Consider the following 26,527-nt stretch of genomic DNA (forward strand, 5'->3'; position numbering starts at 1 on the left):
TGCCCTGCGTGGTTGACACCGACGTCTGTTTGTGGATGTGCGCATGAACCTGTTAATGTTAGGCGATATTGTCAAGCGCTTTGAGTGGCCACTGGTTAGAAAATCGCGATATAAAATGCCGTCCATTCACCATTAACCATTTACCTTCCAGGACCTGGCGGTTCGCACCAAGACCCTGGCGGGCCGGGCCCATGAGATCCAGAGCACGGGGCTGACCGGGGCCTACGAGAAGGCCTTCCGGGACCTGGAGGAGAAGCTGGCCAAGGCCCAGGGGATCGTCAACGCCCGCAACGCCACCGCCACCGCCGTGGGAACCCTGATGGAGCTCATCGAGGACCTCAGGTACTGACGCCCGCTGGCTGCCTGGTGACTGGGAGGGTTGCTGGTTCACCGTAGGCTGGTGCTTGAGCAAGGCACATGGGTTTAATCCAGCGAGATACCTTGGTTTTAGAAATATAGGATGGCGCTTTTTATTGATCTGAGCCGGTTCTGAGCGAGGAAAGAGGAAGGCACACGGGGGGGCATCGGTGTGAGGTACTGCCTTGTCATTCATGGACACAAGCCGTCACACATCATCTTGCGCATTTATTGTATGTTGTACGTCCTTGCACTTAGAAAAAGTACCAGCATCTTATCCTAGCTCTTTGTTGCATACGGAGAATGGGTTAACCTAGCGATTGTTAGCGCTCGGCACTTGGTTCTTTGATCATCCTTACTGTTCCGAACAGCGATACATTGTTTATAACAAACACACCTTTGTTATCTTGCTTTTAATAAAAGCGTCAGCTAAATGCCGTAAATACAAATGTGCGGCTGTACATGGAGAAGCATTGTCTCCATTCACACGTTTACTCTTGGTTCCCACCCCGCAGGGCTCAGATCGGCGAGACCACAGACACGCTGAACCGCCTGGAGGGGGATCTGACCATGGTCCAGGACAGCAACTCTGAGGCCAGCAAGGAGCTGAGTGCCCTGGAGAGAGAGGCCAAGGCCCTGAACCTCACCTCAGAGCAACTCCACAGGCAGCTGGACGTCCTCAAGAACTCCAACTTCCTGGGTGAGCGGCAGGGGTTAGCGTGAGTGTTAAGAGGACTAGCATTTGGCTCAGGAGGCATTGCGGGTTGGCTGGTAACCGGAAGGTTGCTAGTTCGATCCCCGGCTCCTCCTAGCTGAGTGTCGAGGTGTCCCTGAGCGAGGCGCCTCACCCTAACTGCTCCTGACGAGCTGGCTGTCGCCTTGCGTGGTTGACACCGCCGTGTGTGAATGTTCGCATGAATGGGTGAATTAGCTTCCAACCGTCACTTCCTGTGTTTTCTTCTCAGGGGCCTATGACAGCATCCGCAGCTCCTACAACCGGTCACGTGACGCGGAGCGCCGTGCCAACGAATCCACGACCACCCGGCCCAGCACCGTCAGCCAATCGGCGGACATGCGCCGCCGCACCGAGCGCCTCATCACCGCCAAGAAGGACGACTTCAACCGCAAGAACGCGGCCAACAAGCGGGCCCTTGGGGACCTGAACGGCCGCGTGCAGGGCCTGGACATGAAGAAGATCAACGAGAAGGTGCCCTGCTGCTCTCTGGACGTTAAATATAGACTTTACGTTAGTGTTTACAGGGGAATGATGACTGGGGAGATAACCGTCAAACATGGAGCCATTCAACAGTGAGCATTTAAAGAGAAGTTTGTTGTGTTGTAATAGTAAACGTAAAGTTATTTGTACTTGCAGATATTAATTGTACCAGATGCTTAAATAGATACATTTACATTCAGGGCATTTAGCAGACGCTTCTATCCAAAGTGACTTACAATAAGTACATTTGTCCGATGAAAGAGGCACAACAATATAGCACTGTCGGTACAGTAAGGATGTTCATAGAACCAAGTGCCAAGCACTAACAATCGCTAGGTTAACCCATTCCCCGTATCCAACAAAGATAGCTAGGAAAAGACGCTACACGATGCTAAGTACCGTTTTAAGTGCATTGACGTACAACATTCAATAAGTGCGTAAGAGGGTGGTGGTGGTGGTGGTGGGGGGGGAACGTTGCTCCTGGGACACGAACAAATCAATAACCACGCTCCCGACCCCCCCCCCCGTGTGGCAGGTGTGCGGGGCCCCCGGCGACGCCCCGTGTGCCGACAGCCCGTGCGGGGGCGCCGGTTGCCGTGACGACGAGGGGAAGCGGCGCTGCGGCGGCCTGAACTGCGCCGGGGCGGCGGCGGAGGCCGGGAGGGCCCTGGAGAGCTCCCGGCGGGCGGAGGAGGAGCTGAGCAAGGCCATGGGCGAGGTGGAGGGGCTCTTCTCCAAGGTGGGGGGCCGGTCGCCGTGCTGGAGGAACGCATCATGCGATAACCTTCGACTAATGCCTTTCCTGTCCCATCATGGTCTATTGGTTTTAATGTTTTGGCTTTTTAAGTGGGGCCGGAAAGGTTATGGGTTCGATCCCCAATGTCCAGTCTACGTAGGCATCCAAGAGCAAGATGAACCCTGACCCCTACCTGCTCCTTAAGGACCTGTCTAGCCCTTACCTACCTTCATGACCTGTCTCTACTGCCTAACCCTACCTGCTCCTTAATGAACGGTCTCCACTGTCTAACCCCTACCTGCTCCTTAATGACCTGTCTCTGTAATGTCTAACCCCTAGCTGCTCCTTAATGAACGGTCTCCACTGTCTAACCCCTACCTGCTCCTTAATGACCTGTCTCTGTACTGTCTAACCCCTACCTGCTCCTTAATGACCTGTCTCTGTACTGTCTAACCCCTACCTGCTCCTTAATGACCTGTCTCTGTACTGTCTAACCCCTACCTGCTCCTTAATGACCTGTCTCTACTGTCTAACCCCTACCTGGTCCTTAATGACCTGTCTCTGTACTGTCTAACCCCTACCTGCTCCTTTATGACCTGTCTCTACTGTCTAAACCCTACCTGCTCCTTAATGCACTGTCTCTACTGTCCAACCCCTCCCTGTTTTGAAAGTCCTGCTTAATGACTTAATAGTGATAATAGGTTCCTTAAGGAATTTGTATATATTATTATAATAGTTAATAATAGACAGTTAATAGTAACTGCTATTAGTAGATAGTTAATAACAAATATAGAGTGAGGTCTTCTCCACAGACTGTTGTTGACTAGATGCTAGCGAGAGCTAAACAGGTGGAGGCACCAATCTGACCTCTCCCCTCTCTCCACCCGGGTCTCCTCCACCAGGTGGCGGAGGCCAAGAGCAGGGCGGAGGAGGCCAAGGGCCAGGCGCAGGCGGCGCTGGACCGAGCCACGGCCACCAAGAACAAGGTGGAGCGCTCCAACAACGAGCTGAGGGACCTCATCAAGCAGATCAGAGAGTTCCTCACGCGTGAGTCCCCGGGGGCAGAGGTTCCCCTCACACCCTCACACCATCATCTACATCACAGAGCCTGCAGGCAGAGGTTCCCCTCACACCCTCACACCATCATCAACATCACAGAGCCTGTAGGCAGAGGTTCCCCTCACACCCTAACACTATCATCTACATCACAGAGCCTGTAGGCAGAGGTTCCCCTCACACCCTCACACCATCATCTACATCACAGAGCCTGTAGGCAGAGGCTCCCCTCACACCCTAACATCATCATGTACCGGTACATCATAGAACCTGTAGACAGAGGCTCCCCTCACATCATGCAGGCATCATAGAGCCCGTAGGCAGAGGTTCCCCTCACATCATGCAGGCATCATCGAGCCCGTAGGCAGAGGTTCCCCTCAAACCAGTCTGCCCTGACTCTCTGTCCCAGGATGGCACTTCTTACAACAATGTAATCATCGAAGTATACGAATGAGGATAATAGAACAGGATGGTTGATGCAGTACTGGTAAGGGTGTTCAACTCCCAGCCGGAAGCTACGGGGTTTGATCCCCAGTGTCCTCAGTCTTCCAGTAGGCATCCAAATGCCTGCTAGACCCGGCAGTGAAGAACACCCGCCAGGTCGAGCTCATCAAGGAGTCTTCCCCACATAATGTTGGAGGGTCTGAGAGGCAGGTCATGGTCGGGTCTGGGACACTTCCTCTCATCCTTCTCAGTCCAAAGTCAGGAGAATAAGAGAACCAGAGCTTCTCCTGACCATCATCCATACATCACGCCTTTGGATTTGTCGTAGAGCGTTGAGACTTTAACCGTAACGAGGTGCGATTAAAACACAACGTGCTTGGCTATGAGAAGCCCCGTCCCCCCGTCCCCCCGTCCCGGCACCATCTCACCGGGGGGGGGTCCGTTTGTGTGCCTGCAGAGGAGGGGGCGGACCCGGACAGCATCGAGGCGGTGGCCAACCGCGTGCTTGAGCTGTCCATCCCGGCCTCGCCGCAGCAGATCCGACACCTGGCGGAGGAGATCAAGGAGCGCGTACGCAGCCTCTCCAACGTGGACGCCATCTTGGAGCAGACGCAGGACGACGTGCGCAAGGCGGAGCAGCTGCTGCTGGACGCCAAGAGGGCCAGGTGACGCTCCCCTCTGATTGGTTCATCTCTCCCCCCCCCCCTCGCACCCTCTCAACCAATCGCTCACTCTCTCGCTTTCTAACTCTTTTGCCGTCTTTCTCTCGCTCCCCCTCCCTATCTCTCTCACTCTCTTGTTCTCTCACTCTCTAGCTCTCTCTCTTTCTCTCCCTCTCTCACCCTTCTACCTCTCTTGCTGTCTAGCTCTCTCTCTCTCTCTCCCTCTTTCACCCTTCTACCTCTCTTGCGCTCTCACTCTCACTCTCTTTCTCAACATCTCCACCTCTCTCGCTCTTTCTCTCGCTCACCCTCAACCTATCTCACTGTAACCCTCTCTACTGCTCTCTCAATTTCCTACCCTCTCTACCTCACTCTCTCGCTCTCTCTCACCATCTCCACCTCTCTCACCCTCTCTTACTCTCTCATTCTCACAATCTCTACCTCTCCCTCACTCTCTCTCTCACTCTCTTGTTCTTTCCCTCTCTCGCTCTCTTACTCTCTCTCCCTCTCTGATCCTATCTACCTCGCTGTGTCTTTCGCCTTTGCTCCACTGTCGCTCTCTTTCTAACTCTACCTCTCTCCCTCTCTCACTCTCTCAACCGCTCGCTCACTCTCTCTTGCACTCGCTCTCGCTCTCCTGCTCTTTCTCGCTCTCTCTCTCTGCCCCTCCCTCCCTCTCTATTTATGTCATTGTTGGACTTCACAATATCATGAGTGCATTCTTGTTCAGCCAAGTGGGAGTTGAATGCCATGCTTGGATGGATTTAGAAGGTTTCTGTTTTTATTTCAAGCAGCATTCGTTAGTTTTTGACCCAAAGAATCCCTCTCTATTTATGTCATTGTTGGACTTCACAATATCATGAGTGCATTCTTGTTCGGCCCAGTGGGAGTTGAATGCCATGCTTGGATGGATTTAGAAGGTTTCTGTTTTTATTTCAAGCAGCATTTGTTAATTTTTGACCCAAAGAAGGAACTCTATACAAGGGAAGGATTCTTATAAACAAACTCAATGTTATGAGTTCAGGGCAGGCAAGCTAACAAGAGAGATGATCTAATGTCAACATTACATCTGAGGCTGCTGAAAGGACTCGTCTGTAGAGGTGGAGGGTGTTAACAAAACTGTGTGTGTGTCTGTGTTTGTGTGTGTGTGTGTGCCTGTGTGTGTGTGTGTGCGTGTCCAGGCACAGTGCGGAGGGGGTGAAGACCACCACGGAGACGGTGAAGCAGGCTCTGCTCGACGCCAAGACGGCTCAGGCCACCGCGGAGGAGGCTATCGCCAGGGCCAAGTCCGACATCGGGGACACTGAGAACCGTCTGGCACAGGTAACCACCTCTCTAATGGCCCAGGTAACCCCCCCCCCTACTGGCCCAGGTACCCCCCCCCCCCCGCCACCTAGTGTTCCAGGTAACCACTACTGGCCCAGGTAACCCCACCTGTAGTTGCCCAGGTAAAACACACGTGGAGCGATCTTCCTACACGCCCTTTGACCCCCCTTCCCCCCCCGATGACATCACACGTAACCTGGGTGACCCCTCGGTCCGCAGATCGAGTCGGAGACGTCCAACAGCGAGAAGGACCTGCGGGACGCGGTGGAGCGGCTGGGCAGCCTGGGCCAGCAGATCGACGCCCTGAAGAACAAGAGGGTCAGCAACAACATGGCCGCCGCGCGCGCCGAGGAGACCGCCACCATGGCCCGCGACAAGGCCAACGAGGCCAAGCAGGTGAGTGTGTGCGTGTGTGTGTGTGTGTGTGTGTGTGTGTGTGTGTGTGTGTGTGTCTGCCTGTCTGTCTGTCTGTCTGTCTGTCTGTCTGTCTGTCTGTCTGTCTGTCTGTCTGTCTGTCTGTCTGTCTGGCTGTCTGGCCGTCTGGCTGTGTGTGAGTGAGTGAGTGAGTGTGCGCCTGAATGCACACAGGACTTGCACTTTTTGTTTCTTGCAAACTTACGACGTAGGAGGATGATGTTGTCGATCTGTCGAGAGGTTTACATGATAGTTCAATAGGATGCCCTTCGACGACTTGCTAATTCAGGATTAATGAATGTCAGGGGGTCAGAGTTTTTGCTCCTCATGTCCTGAAGAGACACACGAGGGGTTTCCCCCCAGGAACGTCCTCCCCAGGGGGAAGAGTCCTCCTGACGCCCTGTGCCTCCTTACTCCCCTCCTGACAAACTTTGTCCCTCCTTACTCCCCTCCTGACGCCCTGTGCCTCTCCCTACTCCACCCATGACGCCCTGTGCCCTGTGTCCGGCCCCTCCCCAGATCCTGGAGGGCCAGCTGACGGATAAGTTCCAGGAGGTGCAGCAGCGGGTGGACACCAAGGCCCGGGTGGTGCAGGAGGCCAGGCAGCGGGCCGAGGGCCTCCGCGACCAGGCCAAGGAGCTGCTGACCGACGCACAGAACAAGCTGCTCAGACTCGCAGGTGGGTGGGGGGCTCGGTGAGGGCTGGGTGTGTGTCTGTAGGTGGGTGGGTGTGGGTGTTGTCATAAACATACGGCCGGTAAGCCCTTTGAGACTGTACCTGTGGTACTAATACGATTGAATTTAATGTAATTGAACATTATTGATCCTCCTCCGCCCGGTGTCTCCCCAGAGCTGGAGAAGGAGTATGAGGAGAACCAGAAGAGGCTGGAGGGCAAGGCCCGTCAGCTGGACGGGCTGGAGGACAAGATGAAGGCCATCCTCAGCGACATCAACAAGCAGATCCAGATCTACAACACCTGCCAGTAGCCCGGCCCCGGCCAATCAGAGCCCCTCCTGTTGCCCCCGCCCCTCCCTGTCCCTTCGAGCTTCACTGGTCTGCACTGAGACTACACTATGCACTGTTGTCCAATCACGTTAAAGATACTAGATGAGGGGGCGGGGCCTGATGTAATGGGAAGAGACTCGACTTTTGGGAATGTGCTCAATGTTGTCAGTTTTAAGAAAATGCCCCAGTACGTCTTTTTAAAGTAACATTTTTTGAATTGTTTAATATTTTGTCTGCAACTGCAAACGCAAAGTCATTGTTTATTTTCTTACTGCCAAATAAACCAAACTACTGGACCTGTCTGAGACCCGTGTCAGCTGTCTTTCTGATGTCTTCACTACTTCATGACACCAAAATCAATCAATTACATTTTCAATTAAATTCAATTTTATTTGTATAGCCCTAAATCACAGGTAGAGACTCAAATGGCTTAACAGGCCATACATTTATGAAACCCCCCGGACTATAGCCCCCCAGAGGGCAAGAAAAAAGTCCTTTAATAAGCAAAGAAGAAATCTTGAGAAGGAAGAGTGGGCGATCCCTTGTTCCAGGAGTGCAATGGGTGCAAAAATGTACTTACATGCATACATACAGGCAAAACATCAGTCATGTTCTTAAGAAGTCATCAATAAAAAACGATTCTGTCTTTACAAAGATAGTAAATATGATAGCAATATGATTTGTTTATGTTAAGTGAAACAGTGGAACGGGTTCATATTGTATAACTTGTTATGAGCCACACAGACCTCGAGTTGTTTGTTCTAGTAACCATGGGTATTGATCGGACTCGGAGGTTGCGTGGGTTCGTGTTTTTTGCCTTACTGATCAGAGTGAGTCGTGGACTGAAAGATGGATAAAAGCGTTAGATCACTCCAACTGACATGTTAATGAGGTAGGAGTTTGGGTAAGGTAGCAGGAAAGATATTTATATGGTGCAATCAGCTCTAATCAATAGCTTTATTGCCATAAGACAAACAATTTAATTGCCAAAGTTAATCAAGGGTTGATTAATAATTTAACCTAAAATACTGAAAATAAAGAAGAAAGGGACAAACTACAATGCATAAAATAAGCATTTATCGATCTACACTGCACTCCTCTCCTTCCCTTCCTTCTATCTCCCTCCGCCCTCGCAGGTCACGTGCTCTCCATCCAGGAACTCGCGTCTGCTGGTTTTGTTACCAAACAAAGTGCGAGTCACTTCGCCGGCTCTGCGACACCGAAACACCGACCGACTGGCCGACCTCTACCTGCTCACCCCCCGCCACACCCGATGTACCCACAGCGCGCCATGGGCGCTGGGTGACCAGGAGAAGGATCCATAATCACCGCTGCAGCCTGCGGGGCTTCAGCGGCGGCGGAGCAGCAGCGGGCCTCGGCCTCGGGAGGAGCTTAGCTGCGGGGACGCAGACCCAGTCTACGGCCATTGTGTGTCGGGATCCGGGAATCGAGTATTTGCTGTGATATCTCCATGTAAGTGTCCTGGGGTTCATCCGACAGCACCTCCGGGGAGGGAGGGAGACGTCCGGTATAGACCCGCGGGGTGTCGTGCGTGTTTGCCGGGGGTCGTGCCGCTGTCCGCCGCGTCAGGTCGGCTACCGCGCGGCTAATGACATTAGCACGCTGCTAGCTGGCTAACTCTCCGAGCGGTCGAATAAGAGCCTCGGTTTTGTGATCTATTTGATTATTTGGGTGTTGTGCGACATTATGTGTATGTGTTCACAACTGTTTTATAAGCAACCACGCAGTTGTCAAAGCGTTCGTGTGGCTGACTTTGTGATGATGATGATGGTGATGTTGAGGTGCACATGGGGGATGAGGATGTCACACAATGCACTGTCGTGGTGTTGTGTTGTGAACATGTGAATATTAGACGTACAGTAGGCCTATATGTTGTTGGGTTTAAGAATAGACATGCGGAGCACCGATGGTGTTTCCTGGTCTTATTGTGATCTGAATGTCAAAAGGTGCCGCGTCTGGCCAGGAGCTGACCGGAGGAGGAAGGGTTTTGTTTATTCATGATCGGTCACCGGAGTTAAGAACATTTTATTTTGGTAAAGCAAGACATTTACATACCTTGTCGGCGAAAAAGATCATGAATATTTATAATTTTTTTTCATAGTCCTGACATATGTTTTCTAAACGTGTACAGCGAGGAATATGATTCTCTTTGTCTCTTCCGAGAAAAAAAAACGAACTGCAGGGGAAGGGCAGGGTCTACTAAAGGATTGTTGGACTCCTACTTCCCCATATCCTACCTGGCCTCACCCTCCAAGCCAAGGGAGAGGCTTAATTCCCACTTCCTCATGAGTAAACAGTAAACTATTGACTACAAACACTGCCCTAACGTCTTCTCCTCCTCCCCGTTCCTCCCAGCCCCAGGTCGCCCGCCCACCAGTGTGAGCCCGTGCGTAGTGATTCTGTTCCGGGGGCGCTCAGCGGCACAATCGCCAAGATAGCCGGTCCAGGCAGGAAGCGGCACAACTCAGATCCAGAGCCCTGCAGCGAGCGCAGAGACGGCCAGCCCCTTAGCGCCAAGTGCCTGAAGATGGCGAGCGGCGGAGGGGAGACGGGGGGCCGGCGCGGCGGGGGCGGGGGCGGGCCCTCCCAGCAGCAGCAGCAGCAGCACCAGAGAGGGCCGGAGAGGGGAGGCGTGGAGCTGACCTCCTCCAGCACCAGTAAGAAGAAGCAGAAGGACCGGGCCAACCAGGAGAGCCGAGAGGCCAAGAGGGCAGCGGCCTCCGCTGGAGGGGTGATCGCCGAGGCCAAGAAGGGTTAGTGTTGGTTGTTGTTGTTGTTGTCGTTGTCGTTGTCATTAGGGACGCACCGAATTTTCGGCCACCGAAAAATTTTCGGCCGGAAATGGCCCAAAAGCGCATTTTCGGTTTTCGGCCGAAATACTTTTATCACCGAAGCAACGCGCTCGAAACAGAAATTTGTGATGACGCATACGAAAAGCGCGGCCAGCACACACTTGTCTGGATAAGCGCCATATGTCTGCGGTGTGGACGTTTTTCAATGTTGATGAGAAAATTGCAATGCCCTAATTTTAACTTAGTTAGTAGTACACAGTCATAGCCGTAAATACAATGGTATGGTACTAATGTTTGGCATAATAATTTGTTTCGGTTTTCGGCCTTGGTTTCCTCACTCAGCTACGTTACTAAGGGAATACCTGATCTAATACTCCCAGGGAGAAGGGTTAGGGTTAGTGTTGTGGTTGTTGTCATAGTTACAGTACTTAGGTAATACCTGATTTAATGCACCCGACGAGAAGGCTAAGGGTTGTCATAACTACCATACTAAGGGAATACCTGATAAAAAGCACCCAGTGAGACGGCTGAGTGTTGCCGATTCAAGTACAGCACTAGGGGAATACTTGATTAAATATACCCAGCAAGAAGGCTAGGGGTTGTCATGACTACAGTATTAGGGGAATACTTGATCACATGCAGTTTAGGACAGAAGGCCAAAGGTGCGTTCAAATGAAAAGAAAAATGTACCTGCGTTACCCAGACGAAGTTGCTTGCGTGAACGTGCGAGTGATTCAGCTTTAATCGGAATATTTCAACTTGAGTGAATATGTATGAATTTGTATCGTTCGCGCGTGGAGAATCCGGTGAAGTCTGCGTGAACCGGGTCGTTGGCAACGCATGACTCAAGACATCCAAGCCGGTGGCTGTTCTTGGATAATTTGCATCTATTAGGGACGCGTTGCTGCATTGACCTTGTAAGTAATCGCGCCGTGCCTTTGGTGTAAATGCACCGTAAGGGTTATCATAGCTACAGTACTAAGGGAATACTTAATGTTAGTGTTGTTGATATTAATTGTCATAATTACAGTACTAATATAATACTTCATCAGACACACTGGAGGCCGTCAAGTCTTTGTGTGCTTGGTATTAATGGCTGTCATAATTACATAAATGTGTGGTCGTCGTGGTGACACACGCCGTTCCCACGGCGACATGGTGGTGAAGCGTTGGCCGTGAGGTCCACGGTGGTGCCAGGAAACGTCCACGCGGCTCAAGAACGGCGCATTAGAAACGTGTCATTAACGAGCTGCGTTACGCCAAGGAAACCGCGGTGGCGGGTGATGATGCCCGCTTGGTCGGGGAATTGCTGTTAAAAGCCATCAAGTGCTAAATGGTTTGTACTAGTGTTGCTAAGATACCAAGCTGTCAGGCTTTTGGATTCTATATTTCGGTGCTTGTTAGAATAACCAGGTTACTGGGGGTCTGTTTCCTGTATACTGTCGATTGGATTTGCCAATCAGATCTCTTAAGTCTTGATTGGATCGGAACACTCAGACGTAAGGGGAACATGGAGACCTGCTGAGCTAGGATGTTAAGCAGGCGCTGAGTCTACGGTATAATCTGGTGTCTTGGCTGTGTACGCACGGCCAGCCGCTTGGTTACAACTTTACAACTCGCTTTTTAGCGCGTGTTTGGTTTTACAGATGTTGGTCTTGTGTTTAGTTATTTAGCACGTGGATGGTGATTAGGGATGCACCGAGATGAAAATTCTTGTCCGAAACCGAATATACTGAAACGGTTGGCCGAAACCGAATACTGAATGTGGCTTTTGCTGTTTTTAATTCATTTTGCTTTAATTTTTCACCATTGCATAAATAAAACAATTAAATGTCCTCTATAAACTTTTTTGTCTTGCTTTTCAATAAAAAAAATCAATTACAAATTTGATACAAAATATTTATTTAATACTGAACGTTTTCTAACATGAGAGCTTAGAGCAATAAATAAGAGCAATGTACCTTTTAAATAAATGAGTAAAACATTTTATTTATTTTTTATCAAAAATAGAAATGTTCTGTGTATTATTTTCGGCTTTTTTACTCCTTCGGCCGAAACCGAACATTATGTTTTGGGCCATTTTCGGTGGCCGAATATTCGGGGCATCCCTAATGGTGATCATGGCCAAATGAGGCCTGTTCAATACCCAACCAAAATCCCTTCTTCGTACCAATGTGACATTTTACGTCTTAGCATTTGATAATTTACATTTTGAGCATTTAGCAAACGCTTTTTTTTATCCAAAGTGATTTACAATATGTAAATCGGTAGTAAAAGGAGAAACGACAATATATCGCTGTCGGAACAGTAAGGATGTTCATAGAACCAAGTGCCAAGCACTAACTAATGTTAGGTTAACCCATTCCGTGTATACAAAGATGGCTAGCATAAGGCACTACACGAAACTAAGTACTTGTTTCAGCAGTGGGACACGACGGACATCTGTGTATGGGTGTCCTCTGTGCGTTAAATGAGTAGGCCATCCTTTTGAGTGAGCTGGTTTCACACATTGCTGCGGACCAAGTCTGGCGAGGTCCATCTCTGGTCTGGGAGACGGGACTTTGCCAAGGTCATTCAAGTACTATCTGTCTCTCCCTCTCTCCTTGCCCTGGATGTAGCGTATAAAGTGCTGTAGCTGTCCCTCCTCCCTTAGTCTTCCTCTCTGCCTCTCCCTCCCCTGTGTTTACCCTGTGTATCTTATACAGAGCAGTGCTGTCGTCTCTGATTCTCTCTCTCTCACTCCCTCTCTCTCTCTCCCCCTGCTTATTTCTTCTACAGTGCTGTAGTCTCTCCTCTCTCTCTTTTCCACTGTCTCCCTCTCCCCTTCTACAGTGCTGTAGTCTCTCCTCTCTCTCTATTCCACTGTCTTCCTCTCCCCTTCTACAATGCTGCAGAGGGCTGCAAGTGCTCTCTCTAGTGATAACTTACAGCCCGCAATAGCTAATATACTAGATATTGAATGCTAACTGACGGCATCCTTAGCTTATATACCAGCTGGCACGCCTCAATCCTAACTAATGGCATACAAGTGATAATATACCAGCTAGCATGCTCCAGTGGTAACCATCTGTGTCCGTTAGCTAATAGACCAGCTAGCGTGCCTCAAAGCTAACTGATAGTATCAATTAGCTTATATACCAGCTAGCGTGCCTGAAAGCTAACAAACGGCACCCATAAACGTACGTAACAACTTGTGTTCCTCAGTGCAAACCAAAAGCAACCATGAGCTTATATACCAGATAGCATGCCCCAATGGTAACCAACAAGCTTATATAACTCCTCATTAGCATCCGTAGCAGGGCTTGTATTGTTAATAGCAGGACAGAAGGGGCTGGGGGGAGATGAGAGGATAATAGTGCTGATATTCATGTTAGTGTGCCTCAGTGTAATCCCTGACTGTAGCTCACAGATGGGGCGGGGGGGGGGGGGGTTGAGCTTGGTTCCTTGGCCCATGTGTCCTAGCCTCTTGTGGATGCTGACTCGATGCTGAACGTTATCTGATCCGACGAATCTGAAACGCAGTGGGTGAGGTTACATGGTCGGCACTCGGCACCTACGTTGGAGCCAATGCAAGTGTTCTTGTTCCTGTTGGTGTTCTACTGACGTGGTATTCTCCTGCTATCTCACGGCCATCTAGGTTACCAAATGTGACGAAGCCCATTTGGGATGAATGTGCCTGATGAGCGTGTGGCCGGCTACTCTGTGAGTGATCCAACCTCCAGAGATGTGCGTCGCGCTAGCTAGCGTATCAAATGTCCCGTGAAACGTTAGTTTGTCCTACAGGGTGAGAGGCATTCATATACCGCTGCTCACCTTGAGGGTATCGATGAATAATATGACGGATAACCAGTAGAAGAAGAGCTACAGTACAGCTATGGTTCAGTACAGGTACATTACAACCTTGGAGAAAATGCAAGCCTCAGGCTGCAGAGTATTGGGTTCTGCGCACGACCTTTCACGAGCAGGAGAGGGCGAACGAGCTCAACACAAGTAGGCTGAGGACGAGAGAGAGAGAGAGAGGGAGTGTAAGGGGGCTAGAGAGGGAGAGAGGAGGAAAGTGTATGGGAAAGTGAGGTCTCTCTCACCCTCCCTAGAATAAGCCAGAGCATGGCACTGCGCTAGTGACCGTGCTAACTGCCCCATGCTACAAGCAGAGCTTCTGAGCTGGATCTCACCATGACAGGAGGTAGGTTGGCCGAGTGTGCTTTTATACCCTAGCTTCATTTGGTTGAGATTTAAGAAGGTTGGTAAGGTGCTTTGCTTTAGTGTCGGTCAACAGTCCAGGGCCTGAGGTTAACTTGGCCCCCAGCCACTGGTAGCCACCAGCGTCTAACCAGACGGATGTTTGTGTAATAAAGATGAAATGCACAAGCAGAGAAAAACATGTTTCCAGTTGTGTTGTTCCAGATCCAATGTCACGAGTTTGATTAAGATGATGTGATACATCCGGTCCTCCGAAAATAATTAATTTAATTTAAATAATAAAAGTAAACCGACGGCGAGGGTTCCAGTTCCTTTCTTCAGCCGGATATAACAGGACCGGGTTGGCTTGGACTGTGGTCCATCCTGTCCGCATTGTGCCCTTTAGTTTCACTTTCTCTTTACAACAAGGCAAAAGCAATGTGTAGCAGGAAAGAGAAACTCGTGTGTGTGTGTGTGTGTGTGTGTGTGTGTGTGTGTGTGTGTGTGTGTGTGTGTGTGTGTGTGTGTGTGTGTGTGTGTGTGTGTGTGTGTGTGTGTGTGTGTGTGTGTGTGTGTGTGTGTGTGTGTGTGCGCAAACGATCATGCCTATATTTACCTGTGTGTCACTGTTGATCTGTCTGAAAGCAGTGATCTCTCTCTGATGTGGGATTATATTTGTTTTCCACTGGGGGTATTAGGACTATTTTGAGGAAATAGGGGGTAAAACCGTCATCCCATTCAAGTTCAACTCCAAATAGTGTTGTATCGCATTACGTCAGGACATCTGTGATGGGGTGTGCATTGCAGAGGAGCCGGGAGATAAAACCAAACCAGTTGGTGGCAGCGCAGATAAATCCAAACGTGACCATTCGCACCCTGCCTGCATGTGGCCGTGGATCAGCAAGGCCTCGTCCTTAGGCCGTGGGAACTCACGCTCCCGAATCAGACACCACGTCTCACTTCCTCTTCAAACTGTTTCAACTCTTCCTTTTATTTGCAGTGTTAGATTATATCGGACACTGACGCCGTAAATAGGAGGATTCAACAAAAAAAAAATAGTTTTGAGTTTGGTTACACAGGTTATCAGATTCCAGACCACGGCTCATCGCCCTGTAGTCTAAATCCTACTGGTTTTAGCCTCCTCTGCATGGTTCTGATTGGCTCTTTCCCTCTGCCTAGTTCTGATTGGTTCTTGCCCTCTGCCTTGTTCTGATTTGCTGTTGCTCTCCATACCTGGTTCTGATTGGCTCTTGCCCTCCGTGCCTGGTTCTGATTGGCTGTCGCTCTCTGTGTGCGTGTTGCCAGATGTGTTTGTGGACTGGAAGCAGAACGCCAACGAGGTGATCGTGCGTCTGCGCTGCGGAGACGGTGTGCAGAGGGCGGAGGACGTCCGCACCACCTTCACAGACACCACATGCCACGCCCACTTCCCAGGTACGCTGCTGCGCTACGCTGCTAACACGTCATGCTAGCGTGGAAAGGACCACAGGGCACTGTAGCCGGGCTACTCTACAGCTCCAGAGAATAACAAATGAGTAGAAACCAGACTCAGTCATCGATCCGGCATGAAGAACACAAGCAGACACTGGACAATTTATGCGCCATTTTAACCTTGGACACATGATCAATGAGTTGCATGCATGGTCGATAAGATTTGACCGTTGCTGTCAATGTTTTTACATTATGTGGTTAAGTTAAGATTTAGAAGTCTTATTCACTGTTACTGTTACTGTCCTTCAATTCTGCTGTCCTGCCGTCTGGGTTGGATAAAGCTTCTTGCCTTTGTTATGTCCTACGAGTCCTGTCTCTCATCCTAACTGTGGCGGTTTATCAAGAGGTTTCCATTGATCCCCCCCCCCCCCCCCCCCCCCCTGTGTTTGACCCCTGACCCCCAGATGGGCGGCAGTGGGAGTGCCGGCTGCAGGAGGAGATCGAGGCGTCCTGCAGCCGGGCTCAGTACAAGGAGAAGGCCGGGCTGCTGCTGCTCAACATGCACAAGAAGATCCCCTTCCACATCTGGCCTTCACTCATGGTGAGGCGCTCCTCCTCCTGCTGCTCCCTGCAAACCAGCTCGCCTAGTGTGTCGTCGTCCCCCCTGGTCCTTTAAGGAACATGGGTTCACCCCTAATAAACATGGGTGCACCCCGGTTCCTTTTTAAAGCACATAGGTTCACCTCTGATTCCTTTAAGCAACAGGCTCCTTTAAAGCCAATAACATCAATTAATTTAAGGGGCCCTATTTTAGGGGCCCCAGATGTATGGGTGACTACTTCTGTTGGTACAGTCCACTGGATACACTCTAAAATAAGCATTGTTTTGCAATTTTAATTGAAGAAAATTCGCTATGATTGCGGGGTGGGTTTTCCTTTAAACATTGGTTCGGTATCTTGAGCACTGAACTGCCCATCACATAGATATAAATGCAATACAAAGAAGTAAGTCAGAATAGTTTGGGCCCTGTGGTTGATTCTGACTCCCTGCTCCTTCCTCTCTGCTTCAGTCCAACAAGAAGGAGAAGGTCCCCGCCTCGGCAGAGACCAAGAACGGCAAGCAGCACACCGCAGCGCCGTCGCCCAAGGCTGAGTCCGGCCCCGCCCCGCCCTCCAACGCCACCGCCACGCCCACGACCCCCCTCCCAGAGCCCCGACGGGGGGGCGGGAGCAGCAAGGCCGAGAGGAACCTCAAGCGCTCCCTGAAGAACAAACAGCAGCAGCAGCAGCAGCAGCAGCAGCAGCAGCAGCAGGCTGTGGCCGACAGAACCTCTGAGAAGCCCGCCGAGAGGACGCCGGAGGAGACCTCGGAGAGGACGGCGGTGCAGCCGGACGCGGGCGAGGCCACGGCCACCAACACCACCACCACGGCCACCACCACCACCATCACCACCACCACCACCCACACCACCAACACCGGCGGCCGCGGCCCCCGGGCGCCCAGCTCCGACCGGCAGCGCGGCCTGGAGCCCAGCCCGGCCAAGCGGACCCCCCCCCCCGTCCCGGCTCCCTCGCAGACCTCCGACGCCGCGGAGGAGGGGGGCGGCGGCGCCGACACGGAGCAGCGCCCGCCTCCCGAGGACGCCACGGCGGCAGCAGCAGCCAATGGGAAGGCGCCACACATGCACAAGCCCGCGGGTCGGTGCCTTTCAGCCAAACCAGCACAAAGCGGGGAGAAGAACGTGCAGGACCACCGTGCCGCCCACCTGCTCGCCAACACTCAGGTGACTCCACCGGTACTGGTACTCCATCATGTCTAAAGGACTATTAAACACTGCCTGTCTACAGTAGAGTGACTAGAACCTGCTCGGGTGTGACTAGAACACTCGGGTGACTCCATTGTGACTGGTACTCTATCATGTCTACAGGACTACTAAAACACCAACATGTCTAGAGTAGAGTTACTAGAACCTGCTCGCCAATACTCAAGTGATTGCACTGTTACTGGTACTCTATCCTGTCTAAAGGACTACTAAAACACAAACATGTCTAGAGTAGAGAGAGTAGCGCCTTTCTTACACATGACTCCATGTGTGTTGTCGGTACTTTATCATGTCTACAGGATTATTAAAGCAGTATTGACTAGCACCTTTCTTAAACACTGAGGTGATGCCCTCCTTCGTATTAATGGTTCTCTTGATCATGTCTACAGTATAATGCACAGAACATTTGTTTAAACGTCAACATGCCTACAGTAGAGCGGCTAGCACCATTCTTAAAACACTCGAAACAAAGGTTAGGGTTTACCCTTCACCATGTGTACAGTATAAGGCCTAAAAAAATGTTTTGTTTGGTTCCGGTTTCCGACCGACCCTGTCAATTTATGTGCGACCCAAATTATTTTATGAGCTTTATATAAAAAAAAAAAATGCGTTTTTTTTTTTTTTTTAATGCAAACCATAATTACGTTTTGGTACAGCACCTCTTCATTCTGTACAAGGATGAGCGGATTTTCTCGTTTTTAAATGAAAACAACCTACCTATCATTCGCTGCCGCTGGAAAAAATAAAATAAAATAAATTCCCTACCTACCCATGACCTCAACTGACAACCAACAGGAACCAAACTTTTTTTTTTTTTTTTAGGCCTAAGCAATATACAGTCTGCAACATCTATCTAATCATATATTCTTTATGCACAGGACTTAATATATTATTTTTGCGCAAGAACGACCTAATAATTAAATTGTTCCCGTCTGGGATCAATCAAGTACCGTTTGATGTAGCATATGACGCAGGTGAAATATGGGATATTTGGTTAGTGTGCTATTTCGTTGAGGGACCAAAGACAAACCCAAATAAAGTAACATACCCAAGATGTTGATGACTAAGCACTGCTCTATGCAGAGCCTGGTTCACTTTTAATTTATTTACGTTCCTGCTCCAGGGAGAAGAGAGTCCAAGCCAGCCCTCAGACACAGAGCTCAGGTCTGGGTCGGGCCCAGAGAACTGTCCTGGTCCACCACCAGCTACCCCACAGGTCCCGTCGTCGGATCTCCTCAAGAACGGCTCCTCTGGTCCAGAGAGACCGCCCTGCGAGCCCACGACGGAGAGGACTGTTCTGGGGGCCGGAGACGAGCCCGCCAGGGTGGCGTCCGACCCGGGCTCTCTGGACCACCCTGGGACCGGGGAGACCGGGTCACCATCGGGTCCCGGTCCGGACACAAAGCAGGCCGAGCCGTCTGGCCCGCGGCAGGAGAGGGGCGACGGAGAGGAGAAGAGAGACCAGTCGAAGGAGGAGCCCCTGGACACCGACACCACCGGCGGTGAGCAGAGAGGAGTCTGGTCTCCTACTGGACCTGTTAGACCGAGGGCTTGTGGTTGTTTAGCTAGAGCTTAGCATCGTGAGGGTTAGCCGGATCAAGCTATACCGGTGAAGCGTTCCATGAGGCGGGTATAGCCTCTTAATAACTGGTGAGATCCCTGCTATAGTTTGAAGTTATCTTAAAGTCCATGTAGCAGTTCTTAACTAAAAACACGCACCGCCATGGTGGCGTTACTCTCCTCCTCCTCCACCTCCTCCTCCACAAGGACACTTGATTGATGTTGTTTGAACCGGTTTATTGCTTTGGAGCCATGTGACTCACTGAGCCAGCCGGTGTTCCATGCTGCCATGCCAGAGACACCCTGAGTGTGTCTGTGGTGATGGCTGGTTTAACCTGTGCACATTGATGGATCAACGCACCACATGTGTGCAGCTTCACCCAGCCCCAGAGTCCAGCATGACTCGGGCCAGGCGAGGCTGCTTAAACCAGCCAACAACCACAATCACTGCACAATCGATTAGTAGTGTTCCATGTTTTGGCGCATTTCCTGGGTCGGCTTAGCTCAGGAGGTAAAGCAGTTGTCTTATAACCGAAAGGTTGCTAGTTCGATCCCCAGCTCCTCCTAACTGAGTGTTGATGTGTCCCTGAGCAAGACACTTAACCATAACTGCTCCTGGTGAGCTGGCTGTTGCCTTGCATGGTTGACTCTGCCGTTGGTGTGTCAATGTGTGATTTAACCGATGTAAGTCGCTTTGGATAAAGGCGTCTGCTAAATGCCCTAATTGTAATTGTAATTGGAGCAAGATGCAAAACTATTAAAATGTTTGCAAGTCAAAAAACCCAGTAGGATCACATCATATCTCGATAAATATAAATGTACATTTAATTTTTCATATTTTTGTATTTGTGGTTAGCAAGATGCAAAACATGTCCATGCGTATGTAAATGCGTTCATACAACTGGATGGCTAGTAATAGCATGTGTTGTTTCGTTCCCCCAGCTCCGGAGCCTATGGTGAATCTGAAGTTTGTGAAGAACGATTCGTACGAGAAGGGAACCGACCTGATGGTGGTGAACGTGTACGTGAAGGGTGTGTGTCGCGAGTCGGCCAGGGTGATCTTCAGGGAGCAGGACTTCACCCTCATCTTCCAGACCAGGTGAGGACCCGAGCTCTGCTCCCTGCCCTCTGCTGCAGTACCGTACAACAACAGTGTACCACCATCTTGTCTATTTCCTGTTTCAGCGACGTCAACTTCCTGCGGCTGCACCCAGACTGTGGCCCGAACACGGTTTTCAAGTGGCAGGTCAAACTCAGGTGAGAGTTTTATGAATGAGTTCATCCTGTTTTGAAACGGACAGTTTTTAAGAAGGGAAACGACACAACAAGAACTACAATGTGTTTTCTAAAATTGCAAATACAAACCCGAACGTCCCTGAGAAAAATTCCAAAGGTAGATTACACATAGAAAAGTATTCACTACTTCAAGAGAAAGCTCAAGCCAAACTCTGGTGAAAGATATCCTGATAGACCACATAGCTGTGTCCTCTGGGCCCGCTGGGATGTTTATCATTCAGCAGATGCTCAGGGTCTGATATCAACCCATCCTGCAGCCAAAGCATCTCCATCCGTCTAGTTAGGGATTGTTTCAGAGATCGATTCTCCGCAGAACTGACTCAGGGCCAAACTGTGTCTTTATAATTGAATTATTCAACAGCAGTTGGTGGCTCAGTCCAGCTGTACTTTCACTTTAGTCCCTTGTGATAACGTTATTCGATGTGATTCTCCATATTTGCTATTGCACGGTAATGATTTAGATGTTTTCTTTTCCAAAGCAATGTAAAGACAAAGTATAGAAATCAATCGATTTATTAAGGAGCCTGAACTAGTTAGCCCTTGTTGACACAGGTAGGCTTCGTATAGCGGGTATCGAACACGGAACCTCTCATCTCGGGAGTTGAACACCCTCGCCACTCTAGCCTCTGTGTACCCAGCCTCCATCTGAGTCTGGTCCCCCCCCCCCCCCCCTCCCCCCCCCACAGGAACCTGATCCAGCCGGAGCAGTGCAGCTACTCCTTCACCCCCTCCCGCCTCGACGTCTCCCTGAAGAAGAGACACAGCCAGCGCTGGGGGGCACTGGAGGCCCCCGTCCCACAAGGTCTGTTGCCCGCTTTCTTCCGGTCCCCAGACTGTCCCCCAAACACGTTGCTAGTTACTAGTGTCTAGCAGCAGGCTGTCTGCTAGTCACTAGTGTCTAGCAGCAGGCTGTCTGCTAGTCACTACTGTCTAGCAGCAGGCTGTCTGCTAGTCACTACTGTCTAGCAGCAGGCTGTCTGCTAGTCACTAGTGTCTAGCAGCAGGCTGTCTGCTAGTTACTAGTGTCTAGTAGCAGGCTGTCTGCTAGACACTAGTGACTAGCAGACAGCCTGCTGCTAGACAGTAGTGACTAGCATACAGCCTGCTGCTAGACACTAGTAACTAGCAGACAGCCTGCTGCTAGACAGTAGTGACTAGCAGACAGCCTGCTGCTAGACAGTAGTGTCTAGCAGACAGTCTGCTGCTAGACACTAGTGACTAGCAGACAGCCTGCTGCTAGACACTAGTGACTAGCAGACAGCCTGCTGCTAGACAGTAGTGACTAGCAGACAGTCTGCTGCTAGACACTAGTGACTAGCAGACCGCATTCTGCTAGACACTGCTTACAAAGTGTTTTTTGGGAGAGATGTGCTGTTGTGTGTTTTCAAACTCAAAAATAAACGGTTGAATTTTAATCGTGTTTTCAATATTGACCATAATAATTATGATTTTATTTATTTTTTCATAATCAAGCAGCCCTATGCTGCACACTGCTACCACACACTAGACTGCCTGCTGGTCACTCGTCATCCGAGCGTCGTGTTTATTGCCCTGCCACCTTATGCACAGCCAACCCGCCTTGGCCTGGTGTCTGATGGCACGCCAGTGATGAGTGTCCCTCTCTCTAATCATTGCTCTCTGGGACTAATGATTGCGTAATCATCAGTCCCAGAGCATTGTATCAAAACCTGACAGGTGAAGTGCTTCACGATGTACAGCATCCATATATGTTAGAGGCTAGGGCTGTGATTCATACTAGTATGAGCGGTAATGCAGGGTCTACTGTGTGCTCCCGTTACACTGTTTTATAATGTATTAGCAGTAAAGCAGGGTCTACTGTGCGCGGTCTCTGTACCTGTGGTCCCATTACCCTATGTTCGGATGCTCTTGATGGGAGCACGTCTGCGCAATGCCCCTGAGCGCTTGGTGGTGAACTGCTCTGTGGTGAGCCGTTCTGTAGTGAGCCGCTCTGGGGTGAACCCCTCATTAAGCTGCCCAGAGTGGGCCCCACTTTGAGCTAAATCTGCTAAAGTGCATCCTCCCTCCTGTTTTAGATTATTGTTCAGTTTAGGGTCCCTGACAAATATAAATAATAAATTCAACTTCCATGCCAAGTCTTGGATGTTAAGGGCGACTAGATCCTAAAATAAGACTTTTCGTCTTAACCGTGTGATATTCTGCGCAGCACCATATTTGGTCACATCCTGCTCTCCGCGGTCCCGGACGAGAAACATACTAATAGCTGCGTAGCTCCGGGATATAGAAGGACCTTCCTAAAATACAGCCTGCACACGCTACGTCAGCTCTGAGCGCTAACGGCTAGCCGCCATGTGACCCAGACAGCAGCCTGTGGTTGGTCAAGGCTGTCCATTAGTCCACGGCTGCATCGAAGTGGCGACAGCAAGGCCACCAGCTGTTCTTAAAGACTCATTCATGCACATGCACATGTGTTTTGTCGTCGTGTTCGGGCCCGTTTGCGGTGCTCATCTAGGGGCAGCTTGGGCTCGCTCTCGAGGCAGGAATCCGAGCCCTGCAAGTCATCCAGTAAGAGGATCTGGCAGCAGCTCCTCCCTGCCAGCTTCACATTAACAGCGCGCTGCAGTCAAGGCCTGCAGCCGTCTTCAGTCCATCCACCCGATACGCTCTCGAAATACACCGTGGACCCTATATACGAGCCGTCAAATTAATTAAGAGTCCCCCTGGAGGGGCTGCTTGTATGGGTGGACTTGCGCCGCCCTTATTTTGAAATGCAATTCAAGCAATTTGCAAATATTGATTTTGCTGGATGTACATATATTAATAATGGACAGTTACCAACAATCGATGAATTAGACATGCTCCTGAGGGAAACCTGTTTTAATTTGATGAGCTCTTATCGGTCAGGGGTCGGATTTCAAGCCAAGTTGAGCTCCTACGATACAGACGATCTGATTATACTGATGTCCTGAGAACGACGCTCAATGTCAGACAAGGTTCAAACGATCAGACTGGCTGATCATTGATACGGGAGTCACAGTAGTTGGTGATCGACACAGGGATTGTATCTCATGAACCTCCATATCCTTGGCCTCGTAGCATAATTGCCTAGGTCATATTTTGGCCGAAGTGTGATACCTAACTACTCCTATGGCTGCTGATTCACTGCCTCATTGGCTACATCCCAAAACAACAGAGTGCTTTGCTATGAGGCTAACAATATGGTAAATATTACTATTTTACTGTTATTTCATGTAGGGGTAAGGGGGCATCATTCTCTAGGAGGCCTACAGGTAGGCTGGGGACATCGGGGATCGAACCCAGAACCTTTAGACTGGGAGTACAAACACCATAACCATTAGACTAGGCATCCCAAGCAGGGCTTCCTAACCCCCACAGGGTGTAGCTAATCCAGTGGTGCCCGCTGGATTACATTAGTGCTGCACGATTAATCCAATCGCAATCGCGATATCAGCCTTTGCGATTGTATAACCGCAGAAGGCTGCGATTAAAAAAATAAATTATGTATTTTCTTATTTATTTTATTTAGTTGTACTATTGAGAAAACCTAACAAGTTTGCACTGTAGAAATGCCTTTATTTTGTAAAATATATTTTTTATTATTTATTACATTTTTTAAAATATTGTTATTTTGAAACCAGTACTATACAAATTTTTTAGTTTTTGTATTTTTTTATGGTAGTTTAAGTTTGTATGTTTGAGTTGAGAAATAAACATTTTAAAATTATCAGTGTGCATTTTCCTTGATAACCAAGCAAGTAGACTCATGACACCATTTGTTTATTATATCGCAATCGCAAGTCGCAATTTTTTCCACAATAATCGCAATATTACTTTTTCACCAAATCGTGCGACACTAAATTAGATACATCCTTCAGGAACACGGGGTTAGGAAACTGGATTACATACATCCTTCAGGAACAGGGTGTTATGAAGCTGGATGAGATAGATCCTTCAGGACCAGGTTTTGAAGGATGAATCTAATTTCTCCGGTTGAAGTCTCTGCTGGCGGGCATCACGACTCGAAAGCCGCAAAAACCGCGAAGCGCTTGTGGAACCCCCCCCCCCCCCCCCCCTGCTGTCGCTGCTCCCCGGTGACGCCTGACCACAAGCTCCGCCCTCCTCTGTTCAAGGTGCAGTGGGTGGTGCCAAGATGGCTGTACCCTCCAGGCCCGCCCCCATGGAGCCCAGCAACCAGCCGGGCAGCAGCCAGCACAGCCTGCCCCCCCAGGAGGAGCCCCCGCGCCTGGCCGACGACCAGTCCAAGGGCCCGCCCCCCCGCGGCGGCGACGACAACAACAGCGGCGGCGGCGGCCTGGACTCGGTGGCGCCGCGCTCCGACCACGTGGCCAAGCTGGAGCCCGCCGTTACCACGGTGAGCCGACCTAAAATAAGTACATTTATCAACATTCATCACTAGGTTAACCCATTACCCGTATGCAACAAAGATAGCTAGGATAAGATGCTACCCGATGCTAAGTACTATTTTAAGTGCCAGGACGTACAACATACAATAAGTGTTTAAATTAAGTGCCAGGACGTACAACATGCAATAAGTGTGTACATTAAGTGCCAGGATGTACAACATACAATAAGTGTGTACATTAAGTGCCAGGACGTACAACATACAATAAGTGTGTACATTAAGTGCCAGGACGTACAACATACAATAAGGGTGTAAATTAAGTGCCAGGACATACAACATAAAATAGGTGCATAAGAGGGGTGAGGGGGTTAAGGGGAAAGGCTATGCAGAGTCTAGGTGAACTCTGAACAGGTGAGTCTTGAGTCTTTTGAGTAAACTGGTTCATTAAGTGTTGTCTGCCCCCCCCCCCCCCAGCCCAAACCCACCTGCATGGTGCAGCCCATGGCCCACGCCCCCCAGGCCAGCAAGGAGCAGCTGGAGGAGCACGAGGAGAAGAAGGTGTGTCTGCCCGGCTTCACGGGGCTGGTCAACCTGGGCAACACCTGCTTCATGAACAGCGTCATCCAGTCGCTGTCCAACACCCGCGAGCTCAGGGACTACTTCCACGGTGGGTCATGTGACCGGGGTGGGGGAATCTGAGTGCGTGGGGGCCGGACTTAAGGGCTTTGGCTCATCGGCACTTCGTGTGTGTGTGTGTGGGTGTGTGTGCACAGATCGGGCGTTCGAGGCAGAGATCAACTGCACCAACCCCCTGGGAACGGGGGGCCGGCTGGCCATCGGGTTCGCCGTGCTGCTTAGAGCGCTGTGGAAGGGGACGCACCATGCCTTCCAGCCCTCCAAACTCAAGGTCTGTACCCCCTACACAGCCTCACCTGCCTACACTCCCATATCTGCCTTTACCTGTCCCAGCTATCTGCTCTCGCTCTCGTGCTCTCGCTCTCATCCCATGCTCCCTCTCTCATCCCATGCTCTCTCTCTCTCTCTCTCTCTCTCTCTCTCATCCCATGCTCGCTCGCTCTCTCTCTCATCCCATGCTCACTCGCTCTCTCTCTCTCATCCCATGCTCTCTCTCTCTCTCGCTCTCTCTCGCTCTCTCTCTCTCATATATCCCATGCTCTCGCTCTCTCATATCCAATGCTCTCTCTCTCTCATTTCCCATGCTCTCTCTCTCATCCCATGCTCTGTCTTTCTGTCTGTCTGTGTCTGATGTCTCTCCCTCTCTCTCTCTCTCTCCCTCCAGGCCATCGTGGCCAGCAAGGCCAGCCAGTTCACGGGCTACGCTCAGCACGACGCCCAGGAGTTCATGGCCTTCCTGCTGGACGGCCTCCACGAGGACCTGAACCGCATCCAGAACAAGCCCTACACCGAGAGCGTGGACTCGGACGGACGCCTGGACGAGGTACCCCCGCAGCGCTGGAGGGTGGGGGAGAGGGAGGGTGCTAGGTTTAGGGGGAGGGAGAGGGACTGTGGGCTGGAGAGAGGTTCGGGTTTAGGGAGACAGAGGGTAAGGTTTAGGGAGAGGATTAGGGAGAGTGTAATGGGGGTTAGGGAGAGGGTTAGGTTTAGGGAGGGTGCTAGTTTTAGGGAAAGGATAAGGGAGAGTGTAATGGGGGTTAGGGAGAGGGTTAGGTTAAGCAAGAGGGATAGATAGAGGGGTGGTTTAGGGTGGGTTTAGGGAGAGGGTTAGGCAGAGGGTTAGGTTTAGGGCTAACAGCAGGGCTGTGTCCAACGGTTGGCACGGAGAAAGAGGGGTGGTGTTTGTATTTTACGTTATAAATATGTT

At 50.5% G+C, this 26,527-nt stretch overlaps 2 protein-coding genes across 7 annotated transcripts in view; both read left to right on the forward strand.

Annotated features, from left to right (window-relative positions):
• The window catches only part of lamb2 (laminin, beta 2 (laminin S)), a 45,078-nt gene extending 37,554 nt beyond the window's left edge, over window positions 1-7,524 (forward strand). For both annotated transcript variants that reach the window (XM_030365809.1, XM_030365818.1), the window contains exons 26-35: window positions 152-342; window positions 873-1,057; window positions 1,323-1,564; window positions 2,109-2,312; window positions 3,212-3,356; window positions 4,267-4,474; window positions 5,653-5,794; window positions 6,017-6,193; window positions 6,731-6,890; window positions 7,062-7,524. In XM_030365809.1, coding sequence (XP_030221669.1) covers window positions 152-342; window positions 873-1,057; window positions 1,323-1,564; window positions 2,109-2,312; window positions 3,212-3,356; window positions 4,267-4,474; window positions 5,653-5,794; window positions 6,017-6,193; window positions 6,731-6,890; window positions 7,062-7,198 — 1,791 coding nt within the window. In that variant the 3' untranslated portion in view covers window positions 7,199-7,524. The remainder of the gene's footprint in view (window positions 1-151; window positions 343-872; window positions 1,058-1,322; window positions 1,565-2,108; window positions 2,313-3,211; window positions 3,357-4,266; window positions 4,475-5,652; window positions 5,795-6,016; window positions 6,194-6,730; window positions 6,891-7,061) is intronic.
• A 782-nt stretch (window positions 7,525-8,306) lies between these two features.
• The window catches only part of usp19 (ubiquitin specific peptidase 19), a 31,090-nt gene continuing 12,869 nt past the window's right edge, over window positions 8,307-26,527 (forward strand). For 2 of the 5 annotated variants that reach the window (XM_030365849.1, XM_030365832.1), the window contains exons 1-13: window positions 8,307-8,690; window positions 9,594-9,991; window positions 15,518-15,646; window positions 16,108-16,244; window positions 16,713-17,426; window positions 18,589-18,967; window positions 19,968-20,124; window positions 20,211-20,282; window positions 21,008-21,123; window positions 24,452-24,693; window positions 25,159-25,351; window positions 25,458-25,591; window positions 25,985-26,143. In XM_030365849.1, the coding sequence (XP_030221709.1) occupies window positions 9,766-9,991; window positions 15,518-15,646; window positions 16,108-16,244; window positions 16,713-17,426; window positions 18,589-18,967; window positions 19,968-20,124; window positions 20,211-20,282; window positions 21,008-21,123; window positions 24,452-24,693; window positions 25,159-25,351; window positions 25,458-25,591; window positions 25,985-26,143 (2,658 nt within the window). In that variant the 5' untranslated portion in view covers window positions 8,307-8,690; window positions 9,594-9,765. Of the gene's footprint in view, window positions 8,691-9,593; window positions 9,992-13,471; window positions 14,217-15,517; window positions 15,647-16,107; window positions 16,245-16,712; window positions 17,427-18,588; window positions 18,968-19,967; window positions 20,125-20,210; window positions 20,283-21,007; window positions 21,124-24,451; window positions 24,694-25,158; window positions 25,352-25,457; window positions 25,592-25,984; window positions 26,144-26,527 lie in introns of those variants that run through there. The other 3 variants (XM_030365866.1, XM_030365839.1, XM_030365857.1) reach the window with 2 other exon arrangements.

The sequence above is a fragment of the Gadus morhua genome, chromosome 1, assembly GCF_902167405.1.
Source record: "Gadus morhua chromosome 1, gadMor3.0, whole genome shotgun sequence".
In the NCBI taxonomy this organism is placed as follows: domain Eukaryota; kingdom Metazoa; phylum Chordata; class Actinopteri; order Gadiformes; family Gadidae; genus Gadus; species Gadus morhua.